The 12,949-nt window shown below is 34.0% G+C and overlaps 2 protein-coding genes across 3 annotated transcripts in view; both read right to left on the bottom strand.

Moving 5' to 3' along the window:
* The window catches only part of LOC18051967 (sialyltransferase-like protein 5), a 6,145-nt gene extending 4,927 nt beyond the window's left edge, over positions 1 to 1,218 (bottom strand). Inside the window, exons 1-5 of the mRNA XM_006446876.2 lie at positions 872 to 1,218; positions 698 to 774; positions 460 to 546; positions 271 to 348; positions 30 to 182 (exon numbers count right to left, since the gene is read on the bottom strand). Of these exons, the coding sequence (XP_006446939.2) occupies positions 30 to 182; positions 271 to 348; positions 460 to 546; positions 698 to 774; positions 872 to 995 (519 nt within the window). The 5' untranslated portion in view covers positions 996 to 1,218. The remainder of the gene's footprint in view (positions 1 to 29; positions 183 to 270; positions 349 to 459; positions 547 to 697; positions 775 to 871) is intronic.
* Positions 1,219 to 6,667: 5,449 nt separating this feature from the next.
* LOC18051965 (RING finger protein 10) lies at positions 6,668 to 12,019 on the bottom strand. Of its 2 annotated transcripts, XM_024190446.1 has the most exons (10): positions 11,743 to 12,018; positions 11,467 to 11,513; positions 10,101 to 11,287; positions 9,854 to 9,947; positions 9,133 to 9,221; positions 8,693 to 8,795; positions 8,503 to 8,607; positions 7,857 to 7,974; positions 7,279 to 7,455; positions 6,668 to 7,107 (listed from the first exon to the last, which is right to left on the bottom strand). In XM_024190446.1, exons 1-10 carry the CDS (start codon positions 11,882 to 11,884, stop codon positions 6,953 to 6,955), a joined length of 2,217 nt encoding a protein of 738 aa, XP_024046214.1. In that variant the 5' UTR covers positions 11,885 to 12,018; the 3' UTR covers positions 6,668 to 6,952. The 2 variants fall into 2 exon arrangements, with proteins under 2 accessions (XP_024046214.1, XP_006446937.1); XM_006446874.2 differs by having other exon boundaries at positions 9,854 to 11,287; positions 11,743 to 12,019.
* Between the last annotated feature and the right edge of the window lie 930 nt (positions 12,020 to 12,949).

The raw sequence follows: 12,949 nt of genomic DNA, 5'->3' as shown, positions 1-12,949 counted from the left end.
TAAGTTCCGCGATCGGAAGATTCAATAGCATTTGTATCACCAGAAATAATAAAAATCACAGAAATAAACAAGAAGAGTTCAACATCATACAATTGTGCTATCCTTTTTGCCGCATACTCCAACCACCCATCCGGCCTTGCATCTAGATATTCTCTAGTCAATACAGTCGTCATGTTACGATACTGCATTGCAAAAGACATCATCATTCATCAGCAAATAAGCTCTCCTCAAAAGATAACAAACCAAAAAGGCTAGTGAGCAAATATCAACCTGTTCCCACAACAATATAGCCTCACACACATCATATGTATACTCCAATGGCTCGTAGATTTTAAACTGCTCATTGTACTGCAATTATAATTAAAACAATTATCACTCAACATCCTAAGAAGACAAATTTTTTTTTTTTTTTAAAAAAAAAGATCCACAAACATATATATAAAGAGAGAAGAAGCAGACCCAGGTGCTGTTAGTGCCTTCAGGGAACTTAAGAACCAATTTGCAGTGATCAATTATCTTTGCAGTGAGTCCAAGCCCTCTGTTCGCCTACATACAAGTACAATTTTCACACATAAAAAATGACATAAACACTCAACAACCAGTCTCAATTTTACAACCTCGAGCACACGTAAAGGTACTATAATTAAGTATTCGCAAATCAGATCAATATAACTAGAGACATTGCAAAAACACTAACCACGCATTGCTGAACATTGAGCTGAAAACCAGATAAAGTACGAACTTCTTCTCTGTAGAGATCTGATATCCGATTACCTGAAAGATAATAATATTTGAGAAAGTTAAGTTTAGGGGTTTTAATTGGCGAATACTTGGAGTGCAATTAATTAAGTAAATAATAATAGAAACGTACCTGTTAAGAAAATAGACTGAAGAGCGAAAACGAGAAAGCCGAAAATTGCAGCGACGCAAACCAAATGTAGAAGCGTCGGTCTCCTACTGTTATGACCGTGCAATGACGACTTGTGAGTTCTCATTGATAAATCAACCACCAGCAATGATACCGATCAAATCTCTTATCCGAACCAGAGGTCTTCTAGCAGTTCAAGAGAAACGCCGTGGCAAGGCAAGCCCCAGTGATCACCGGCTCCGTTTTCTCTTTTCCTTATTATTTTTTTCTTTTTGAAATTTATTTTTATGCTTATGCGGAAATCTTACCGTTTGACACGCTGTCAAAATTGCGCGTAGTACACAGGGCTATGACTACGGCAACCATACCTTACAAAGACTCAGCTGCGGTACAACAATGGTAACATACCATTTTTTTGTCTTTTGTGGCAGTGATAGTACAATTTCATATAACCCCTTTTACTTATTTTTATTTAAACTTTTCTTTACAAATATTAAGTTAATTTCTACTGCATCCATATGAACATTTTCATTAATACCTTATACTATTTATTATTTACAAATTTTTATTCCATATTACTCTGCATTGCAATACGGCTCTTTACTATTTTGAGATTAAATAATGAACATGTTTAATTTAGAACTTTACACTTTTTTTTTATTTTTAATCTTAGGATTTTTTTTAAATCCATTATCAAATTTCATTTAACACTCTACACTCTTTCTATTATAAATTTTTTTAATAAATATTATAGTACATTTTACTTGCATAATAAATTATGTAATCCCAATAGTCTTATTACAAAAAGTATTATAATTTACCCTCATTTAATTTACTGTTGTAAATTTTTTTCTCCTTTAATTTATTGTTGTAAACAATAGTTCATCATCTTTAAATGAGCGCTAAAGTAATTTTATGTAGTATGGACTGGCATTATATTATTAAAAACTTTTATTACTATATATGAATGACAAATTTTTTTTACTAAATTATAGTTTAATATGCCCTAATGTGATAAAAATAATAATGCAATATAACCTAATACAACAAATAATGACAAACCAAATGCACCCATCAGATAAGAACACTTGAATTAAATAACATGATAAAAATAAGAGTATAAAAGATTATAATTCTTTTTGTAATAGAACTATTGGGATTACATAATTTATTATGCATGTAAATAAAAAGAACTATAATATTTATTAAAAAATTTATAATAGAAACAATGAAGAGTGTTAAATGAAATTTGATTATGGATTTAAAAAAATCATAATATTAAAAAAAAGGAGTGTAAAGTTCTAAATTAAACATGTTAATGATTTGATCTCAAAATAGTAAAGAGAGGGGATATTGTGATACAGGTGCAATATATAATAAAAATTTGTAAATAGTAAATAGTATAAGGTGCTAACTAAAATGTTCATTGGATGTAGTAGAAATTAACTTAATATTTGTGAAGCAAAGTTTAAATAAAAATGAGTGAAATGGGTTATATGAAAATGTATAGTAGTGTTGCCACAAAAGACAAAAGAAGTGGTACCGTACCACTGTTGTACCGTAATTGAACCCACCTTACAAATTAAACACTATCCTGATTAGATTTTCAATTTTTGTTGGCTTTTGATCATACCGTAGTTGGACCTTGTAAGTACAAAAATTAATTTTAATCGATAAAAATCATTTGGGGGGGGGGGGAGGTTGCATGATAACAATCCAGTCTCATTCTTATTAAATCTTATGCTGCCTTTATTTTTCAGTAATTAAAATAAACTGATGAAGAAGTTTTTCCTTATTGATTTAGAGAAATTTTTCTTATACATTGGCCTTAGGAAAAATGGGTTGTTCTGGAGAATTTTATGAGAGAAATTTTCTCCTAAACTAGAATTCTTTGTGGAGATATACTAATTGTTCTTCCTTAACATGAGAGATAAAATTAATTATTCTTAGATGTTTTCCTTGAACTGAAGTTCTATGAGGAAATCTATTTTTTCCTTAATATAAGAGATAATATTAATTTTTTTTAGAATTTTTCCCTTAGACTTAAGTTCTAGGAGGAAATCTACTTTTCTCTTGACATATGAGAGAATATTTTTTGCTCTTTAAGCTTTTCCCTTGAACTGAAGTTCTAAAAAGAAATCTAATTTTCTATTGAAGTATGAGGGAATATTTTTTGTTCTTTGAACTTTTCCCTTCAAATGAAGTTCTGGGAGGAAATTTTCCTTTCCCTTGATGTAGGAGGGAATATTTCATGCTCTTTGAACTTTTCTATATATTGAAGCTCTATCTGGAAATGAGACTTTTCCCTAGGCAATCCAGTTGGTTTTAAAAGAGATTTTGAGACTTTTGGAAACATATATGACAATGTATGAGATGATTATGAGCACTCATGAGATAATGATGAATGTGGATTCCTGTGAGATGCATAGATATGAATGTTTATGCATTGAATGCTCGTTAGTGCAGAGTCATTTGAAACTATGGAATAGTTTTTTACATTTTTTGATCAATCACTTGGGTACATGAGTTGTACATTATCAATTGGACCAATATTCTCAAGAGTTGAAATAATTCATATAGTCGTACTAGCTAAAACAGAATGTTCCTCTTTTACAAGCTATTAATCTAAATAAGCATTTAGATTAGTTCGGAATGTGACTCAAATGGACTTTAGGTTTTTTCCTATGTGGCTGCTATCATGGCATTATTTACTGTGGAAGCCACTTGAAAATTTTTTCCAGAGTCTCCTTAGGATCTTTTGAATTCTCTTCTATAGGCAATCTTGGAATCTCCGTTCCTCATCACTATCAGCTCCTATGTGCCTTTTTTATTTTGTTATGTATGGGTTCCAACCCTTTCTTTTGGTGGGTGAATTTGCCTCTTCGCCCGTTTTTAGTTTTTCTCGGGCCACTCTTTTGACTGTTGTTCATGGATAGGCAATTTGGCCTTTAATTTTTTATTTTCCATAGTTTCCACTTCTTTCTCAAATCTGCATCTAACATTATGAAATTTGCAAGTAGTTGAAGAGTAAATGCGGAAATGTAAAGGTCAGATGCATAAAGATAATCATTAGTAGCATAATATGTAAAGAAAGTTAGATTAGTCCACGTTGCCATAATACCCATTTCTTTATTTTCTATCAGGAGGTGAATGGCTGGGTTTTCCTTAGTCTCACTCATGGCTAAGTCAAGTATAGTCTGGAATGACATAAGAAAACTAAAATTAAAATGTGTTAATATGTTAGTTGCGGAATCATAATTGTTAGATTAGATCATGGAATTATGTTGATTCACATAAGCATAATACACTTCATATATTCCCCTTGGTAAGGTGGATGCTTAGGTTTTCCTTAACCTCACTTGTGGACAAATAAAGAAGTATCACAGAAGAAATAGAATGGCAAGAATGTACATAAGTCAACATCGTTGTCAGGAAATTAGCACAATTAAAAATTAAATGAAGATAAATAAATAAAAGATAAATTGGTCTTAGGTTTAATTTCAGAAACCATTTTGACCCTTTTTGACCATCTTTACTTTCTATTGTTTGGTCAAAGTTTTTATGTTGACCAAATGAGTTTTTCAATTTTTTTACTTTTTATCTCCAATAACTAACTTAGAGGAGAAGCCTCCATTTTTTAGCTTAGATTTTTATTTTTATTGCCTTTTTAATCATGTTTGAGGTTTGTGTCTCATAAATAATCTTATTTTTAATGAGTATATACGAGTATTCACCTCTTTTTACAATCATACACAACCAAATCTAGTCTAAAAAAGTGAGTGTAGAATTGTGGTTGCATGAGTTTTAATAAGAGAAAACTCTTTTAATGAGTATATACAAGTATTCACCTCTTTTAACTTGCAAGTTCCCCATAGACGGTGCCAATGAAGGGGTTGGAATTTACCTTCACACATATTTTTGATTTGTGGAGAACTTTTCACAATCGTCGGCCTCGAATCCGAAGGGGTAAGTACCTGAAAAATACACTCTGACGCCCAAGTTAATATTTAATTAAGATTAAAGAAAAGAAGAAAAATGGAGAAGATATGTTTCTCTCTCTAAGTATGAACATTACTTTTGGAGGCCAAAAACTCATTTCTCTTATAAATGGGTCTCTATTTATAGATGACGAGTAATGTGGATTTAAGATTTTGCTTTGAAACCTAAATCTAACGACATGTGTCACCCATCATTTATGTACATGTGGAGGTGAATTTAATCTAGGAAATTATTCTGCCCCTGTGTGTTTTTTTACTCGTATGACCTTTGGGTGTGATTTGCCTATACTAATGGATTGCATAATTAATTCCCCCTCCAGCCATCTTTATGAGCTCCGTAGGAATTTTTCCTTGAGTGTTACTGCCCTAGAATATCTTGGGTGTTATTTTCCTAAAATAGCTTGGGTATTATTTCCCTACAATATCTTTTTTTATTTGACAGGATGGACATGTGCATGGTTTGGTGCATTTTGGAATATGACACCTACAATCATCACCATCATCATTATTTGTTATTTTATTATTATAAAAATGATTAATAATAATAATAATATTAAAAATAATATCATTAATAATTTATTAAAACACCCTTGGTTAATTATTGGCATTTGATTATAACAATAATAATAATAATTAAATAATAGTAATAATTAATAACTTAATAACAACAATAACTTAATTCCATAATAATAATAAATTTTTAGTTTCTTTAACTTACATTCACGAACTATAATTATAATATATTATTGTTAATAATATATTAATATATTAATTCATTAATTATAATAATATATTAATTAATTATAAATGAGGATAAAATAAACATTTTTAATTTTAGGAGGGCAAAATGATTAATTCTATGAATAAGACACTTTTTGGGAATGAGTCTCTCGTTCCTCAATCCCAAATTAAGGTGAGCCTCACAATTCCATTTCTTTACTTTATTTTACAAAGTAAACACGGTCATTGATTCCGATCTCAGAATCCAAATCCCTAATCCTCTAAGTAAACACAACATTAATTGATATTGTAATGCTCATTAACATAGTAACACAAGTGTGGGGCTATCTACCTATTTTTTTTTTTTTTTAAAGGAAACAAATTTAATTGAAACATAGAAAACATTACAAGAGATTAGCAATTTCTGCTGGACAGTCTTCAATCCAGATGGTCTCATCTGGAGAAGAGAAAGCCAGCTTGGCTAGAATGTGAGCCACCATGATACAAGATCTAGGTACATGTTTAACCATAATGGGAGCTCTATGAGTCATGAAACTCTTCATCTCCGATACTAGCCAACCAATCTCTTTTTGGCTATGCAAGCTTCCTTCAATCAGACTCACGACATTAAGTGAATCGAGTTCGGCAATCAAAGGAAATAAGCCTAAGTCAAGTGCTAGCTTAAGCCCCTGAAAAACAGTTTCCGCTTCCGCAAACTTCCACATCCCCGGAAAAAGGCCTTGTATATACTGCTGCCGCCATAACTTCTCTTGTGTTTCTGAATTCTGACAATAGCCCCGAGGCCACAAATACCTTTAGAAAATTTAATGGATGCATCGGTATTGAGTTTATACCAATTACTTGATGGAGCAGCCCATCCTTCTACCTGAGCTATCTACCTATTTTAATAAAAAAAATTTACTTAAATTTTAATACAAATGTTATACTATTGATCTTCCACAATTCAATATTTAATGGTGTCAATTTCAAATAGTTAGTTGCCTCTGTTAACATTAAAATATACTATTCCTCGAACACAATCTCGAATCATCTGTTCATAACTTCATCAAACAAAAAGACGGGGGAGCAAATCCAGCCAAAGCCGGTCACCAATTATTCGCCCTAAGGCCGAGCCACTGGTCTAATTTATTGTAAAAGAGTTCTGATGCACCCTCAGAGTTCACATTTTGTAGAAGAAAATTTATTTACCTATTTAATCTGAAAATAAGTCATTCTACTAATTCACACATGTACAGTTTGAGGATAATATCACAGAACAAATACAAGATGATAATCATAATAGCTGAGAGGAATGAAGTGAACTGCACTGCACTGCAATGCACTGCACTGCAATGCACTGCACATTCTAGTATCGCCGACCACCAGAGGTCGACAAGAGGACTCGACTTGGCTTCTTCCCCTTCTTTCCCACCTCATTAAGCTTGCGTGCCTCCAAGCTTTCGCCAGATTTATCTCTGGACATTATATTGGCAAATGATGGGCTGCCTGAATTCCTTGAACCTACAGAAGAGACAAGCAATAGTCAATTCAGAGCACAAGAAGTTCCCAGCCAAACGCAGAATAACTCTACCATCAGCCAGTTACTCTTACTTTAGCCGTAAGTTATGTAAAACCAGGATTGAATTGGATATAATTTCATGCAAATATCCATAATTAGCAACAGAGATTTACCAGTTACACCAGAATAACCATTTGACTGTTCATTGTTATTCAAAGCATTGGTTTCCTCAATTTTCAAGGCAGGTGAATCATGCCCAGCAGCAAAACCAAGTCTTGTCACATTTGAGAACAGTCTTCGCTCCCCAACATTTGGTGGGCTTGATGATGTCACAGGAGAATTTCCCAGGGCTGAACATAAAGGATTGTAATAATAAATGAGCTGATGAAGACTGTATAATTTCGTAAATCAAAAAGCAAATATACATTTGCAAACTAAAATTAAAAAGGGGAGGATTTGAACGTCACTCACAAAAGTGTTAGAATACACCACAAATTGGATGAAAACCTAATTTAAAAGACTAAATAAAATGGAAGCCATTAAATTACTTACAAGCTAGAAATGTACACTAGCAGGGATGTAGTATTAAATCACATTTCACAATATAACTGAAAGAAATTCTCTGTAAGAAACTAATTAGCATATTAACTTCCCAAAAATGAAATTAAAAACACTAGACATCACCCAACACCTTAAAAATTCTGTTTGTTTCTAATATTCTGACCAACATCTGAACAGACCACAACATTACCTTCAAAATCATCCATGGAAAATGTAGGGGAGTCATTGTAAGAGGACTGTCCAAAGCTGGGCACCGGAGGCACAGAATGCACTAGAGCAGCTTCAGCCTTCATTTTCTCCTTCCGCTCCTAGAAATAAGAACAGTGTGTGACTGAATGATAGAGGCATGGATTTATTTATGTTAATTTTCCAAATGAAAGGATAAAAGCAAAACTTGGCTAAACAAAAGCAATAGTGGTTGCATAAAAATCTTTCAGGAACAACCACGTACAACAGTGTATGAACTGGATACGCAATCAAACTCTCTGAAAAAAAGAACAAAGTGAATCAAAGGCTTATAAATAAATAAATTATACTAGGGTCCCTGGAGGTTTCTAAGAGTTACCAGTCATCCTTCAAGTTGTTCATGACTATTTTAGAATAAATTTTCATGCAAAATAGCTTTGATAAAATACTGTGATGATAAGAGGAAAAATGCCGTTATACAACATTGACAATGCAATTCCAACATGTCTATAATCTTGGATTAACTTATCCCTAACAGTAATTAATAAATTAAGCAACCCACATAAAATCAATACTGCTTTAGAGCTGAAATCTCCTAATTTTAATTGTTTCATATTTAAAACCTAAAATTGAAAAGAAGAAGAAGATACCTTGTTGGCGAGTTGCTTCCTCTGCTTCTCACGCTTCCGGATTTCATCTATGAAGGGAGATAGGGCATCAGGAGGCAGGGCCTCAGTCAAATCAATCTCACAAAGCTGAAAATGTAAAAGCAGAAGATAAGACACAACAAGCATATTGCAAGAAAACAAGCGTAAGTACAAGCAAAACCTGCTTGATTACCTGAAATGTTGTTGTTAAAGAGAAATGACTTAAATAACGATAGCGCCGCCTCATGGCCTCTGATTGAGTCACTGACTCCAGCTGTAAAATCCTTCCGCTTATTCTGAAATTGATAAATAATAATTTATACTTATGAAACATAAAATACATTTGAGTAAATTATGTAGCTTATATACCAGTATCGATCTTCTAACTGCCAATATAATGTTCACATCAGATAAAACCTCATAAATATCTTTGAACTTGTTACAGGTTATGACTAAGTCTAGAGCTGCCTTAGAGAATTGGAGGAGCACTTTTGATAACACAAAAATAAAAATTATAAACCTTTAATCTGAAGAAGTGCATTTTCTAAAAGTTATAAACCTTTAATCTCAAGAAGTGCATTCTTTTACAAATACTACCATAGTAAGATATGATTTCAAACAATTTTTTCGCACCTGTGGGGAAGCATATCATAGCTCCCATAATGATGTAGAAGACACTTCACGTTCAATGGGTGAAGAATGAGATGCTGACCGTCAATGGCCTGAAAATACACAAAGAATGATAGTTAAAACCAGACAACACTTAACAACTACTGAAGGGAATTAAAGAATATAATCATTAAACAGCTACAGACGCCTCATGCAGCTCACAAAGAAGATTACAATGATATTGTCGATTTATGATTCTAGATCTACTACCAATTCTCTCTTTTATTTATCAGATATACCCCAGTAGTAATTATTATATATCCTTCTGAAAGAAGTACTTATGATATAACAAACCACATATAATATGGGAATTAATTCCAGCAACATCTAATACTCAGTCACTTCATAAAGTGTTCCATGATTAACACAGTGCGTTATCCCGTCTTATTGACTATAACCACAACAAATACAAAAATACATAGGGCACAAAACTTTGCGTCTGTTGTTTTGTATCTGATGCATAATTTGGAAGTTCAAGCCATGATGAAGAAAAATGTTGATTGTAAGAATAGCTTGCTACATCCAGGTTTAGTGCAACCATGCTAAGCAAAAATCATGTTCTTGAATAAAAGAAAAAAAGTTTCATTCAATGAAATGGAAATTTATTGTGAACAGAACACAAATTGAAATCCCCTGATTCCTAAAACAGAACTCAAATCACTAAAACTATCTGCATCGCAATCACCTGATAAAAATTGTACGAGTCCTTATCCTTTATCTCCATAGAGCCTGTGAAGTTAGCTTGCAAGGTCTTACTTTCATCATATGAAGAAGACAAACTTGTTTCGTTAGCTTGCATGCTCTTACTTTCATCATATGACGAAGACAAACTCGTTTCATTAGCTTGCAAGCTCTTACTTTCATCATATGATGAAGACAAACTCGTTTCATTAGCTTGCATGCTCTTACTTTCATCATATGAAGAAGACAAACTTGTTTCATCGCAATCTGACAATTCCCCTAGAGCAGAATTTTGACCAGGAGCAGACCCACTATCCGGCTTATTCAACGTCAGCTTAGTCAATTTCTGGTTTTGCTCGCTGATATCCGGGGACAATGTGTTGAGCAAATGACTAGGATTAGAAGCAATTTTTGTTGATTGTAGCCCGTGGAATCCTGTCTGACCATCAGCATTGTTAGAAGCTTTATCACTGCCACTAGCCCGACACTCATTCCAATACTTTTTCCTCTGTTCTAATTGTTCCATTGCAGCACAAACATATGGAAGTTTCTCTAAATCATCCACAAGGCCCGAATCGGCTTTGGCCAACCAACCATCTAAATCTGACATTGCTTTTCTGACTGATAGATCTACATCTGATGTAAATGTAAACTTCGAAAATGGATCATAGGTTTCATCAATGGAACCTGTGGTCGACTCCTGTTTATTTTTCTGAGATGGGACAAATGAATCTTTTTCTCGAGTTAAAAGCATAAACTCTATAGTATCACCAACAGCATGTTGCCTGACATTCTCAATGTGGATGGTATATAACTCCTTTGAAGATATCATCACAAAACATAAGGGGCATCTTTTGAAGCAGTCACCTTTATAGTCCTCATCACCCATCAACAAGTATTGTAGAATACATGGGAAGCAAAATATGTGGCCACACGAGGTTATCTGCGGACATAGAGGATATTCCAAACAAATTGGACACTGCACCGACAATGGGTTTGAGTACCTTACACAAATGATATCCTCCCACTGCAACATTTTATCAGGATCCATTGATTCAGGCGCGTAGTCGCCGGTATCTAACACAACAAACTTGTAATTAGCCTGAAGGAACAAGTCTTTGTTGTAAGGCCTTATCTTCCGCTGCCTTCTTGCTGGAGGAGGAGGCATCCTATATTGAGGACGACTGATAGGATCATACTGAAAATTCAGCAAATGGTTACCACTTATCGTCTGGGCTCTTCTTCCAGATGAACCCTGAGAGGCCACAGGCCCAGCTCTTTGTTGACTTCTAGGGGAAACACTATCTCCCGACATTTTCCCCTTATTCTGGGCAGATCCAGCCCCTCGTCCTCTGGGGTGATTGTGATTCCTGAACTGTCTATCGCTATTCCAGCGAGACAAGCTTTTCCGACCATAGGGTGTCCCTGCTTCACTTACCTAAACATGAAAAAGAAAAAGCAAAATACAATCATCAAAAGCTCAAGAAATTGCAAGTTTCAATTTGTTATTTTCGTAAGTTGCATGAACTATATTACCAAAAAACATGGTAAACATACTCTTATTGTTTAGTCCATATTAAAGCAGGTGACTAATCTTGAATACAACATTAAATTTACCTCTTTGGAGGATCCACCCGAATCTTGTGCAGTTGAAGCCAATAAGCCTGAAACATAAACACAGTTTAGCCATTAAACAAGAACTCTACTTCGTTACATGTTAAAAGAACAAAATCGTATCTTTGATAACCTAATTGACAAATTTCAATACATAAATAAAGCATCCAAATAAATGAATAACTAATTAATCTTATTTAGTTATTAGCCCAACAACATAAAAAGGAAGTAAGAATCCCTAATAATAGTTAAAAAGAGAGAGAGAGAGAAAGTAATGACCTGGAATCTGGTTAGGGGAGGGGGAAGGAGAAGAGAGGTGAAGGAGTTGGGTGCTGCCATGATTGAAATTAGGGTTTTGAGACTTGGAATCAGACGGAGAATTGGGTCCTCGGATTTGTGCTTCTGAGGGCAAGATGGACATGAAATTTTTCAGGAAGTGCTTTTGTTTTTCTTCGCGGTCAGCCGGGGCTGTTTCGGTTAAGCATTAAGATTGAAGCTTCGCTTCTTTCATGATTTATACAACTTCCCTGTTGTTATTGTTATTTTCTCGCTCTGCCACCGAGGAACATCGGTCGCCACGTTACATTTGTAATTATTGTTTATTTGAGTGACATGTAAATCTACTATTAATTTTGTGCGTATATTCTGTTGTCAGTGGACCTTGAAAAAAAAAGAGTTAAAAAGATGGCGTACAGGTTGTGCTTAAATTTTTTTTTTTAAATATCCACCGTTAATTTATTTATTTTTATTTTTTTAAAATATATATATTTTAATTTTTTTTTTAAATTTCACCTAAAATAAGATTTTCTTACGTCCATCCACCTCCGTCTGCACGCAGTTAAGAGAACTAACGAAAAATTGATCAAATAATTATTTTACCCTAAATATAAAATTATAATTTTACCCTAAATAAAAGCTAAAAAAAATGTGGCTGGCCGAAACCTTATCTCAAACTCAATCTAATAACTGAAGAAGTCATGGCTAGCCGCAGGAGGTCAGTGATGGATGGTCGATCTTCAGGCTCGAGCTGCTAGTGGCACGATCATCGATTGAGATCAAGCTATTGGCGGCAAAGAAACTGAAGGAGATTGGTGAGAGGTTGGGTGCACAGTGAAGAAAGGAAAAGGAGATATCGTTGGACTAGGGAATCTGGGAAAATGGTGTTGCCTGTTGAAGTTTCGATGGAGATTGCTACTGAAATGTTTATGGTGGAGTGAAAGCGGTGGATAGTAATGGCTGCGGGGCTTGCTGTTGGATAAAGTGCAAGAAACTCCACAAAAGAAGAGATTAAGGTGATAGAGTTTTTTCAGGAGACGCTAGGCTTCGGAATTGAAAAAAGTGCTCTTTTTTTTTTTGTCAGCAGATTTCGCTCATCAAGTTCTTGTTTGATCTGCCGCTGTTAGAACACCACAATATTCCTCCTTTTGGGGTTAATGCTCTCAATGGCGAATCAATCATTTGATATCTTTTTTTTCTTTTTTTGAAA

The sequence above is a fragment of the Citrus clementina genome, unplaced genomic scaffold (assembly GCF_000493195.1).
Source record: "Citrus clementina cultivar Clemenules unplaced genomic scaffold, Citrus_clementina_v1.0 scaffold_2, whole genome shotgun sequence".
Taxonomy (NCBI): domain Eukaryota; kingdom Viridiplantae; phylum Streptophyta; class Magnoliopsida; order Sapindales; family Rutaceae; genus Citrus; species Citrus x clementina.
This window is presented reverse-complemented; position numbering and strand designations above follow the sequence as displayed.

What these genes read in the sequence shown, in the direction of transcription:
- LOC18051965 (XM_006446874.2), bottom strand. Translation starts at nt 11,884, where the DNA reads ATGTCCATCTTGCCCTCAGAAGCACAAATCCGAGGACCCAATTCTCCG. An exon ending in CTCCCCTAACCAGATTCCAG is followed by an intron (nt 11,514 to 11,742) that starts GTCATTACTTTC and finishes TTTATGTTTCAG; the next exon opens with GCTTATTGGCTTCAACTGCA. An exon ending in CTTTAACAACAACATTTCAG is followed by an intron (nt 8,608 to 8,692) that starts GTAATCAAGCAG and finishes TTACATTTTCAG; the next exon opens with CTTTGTGAGATTGATTTGAC.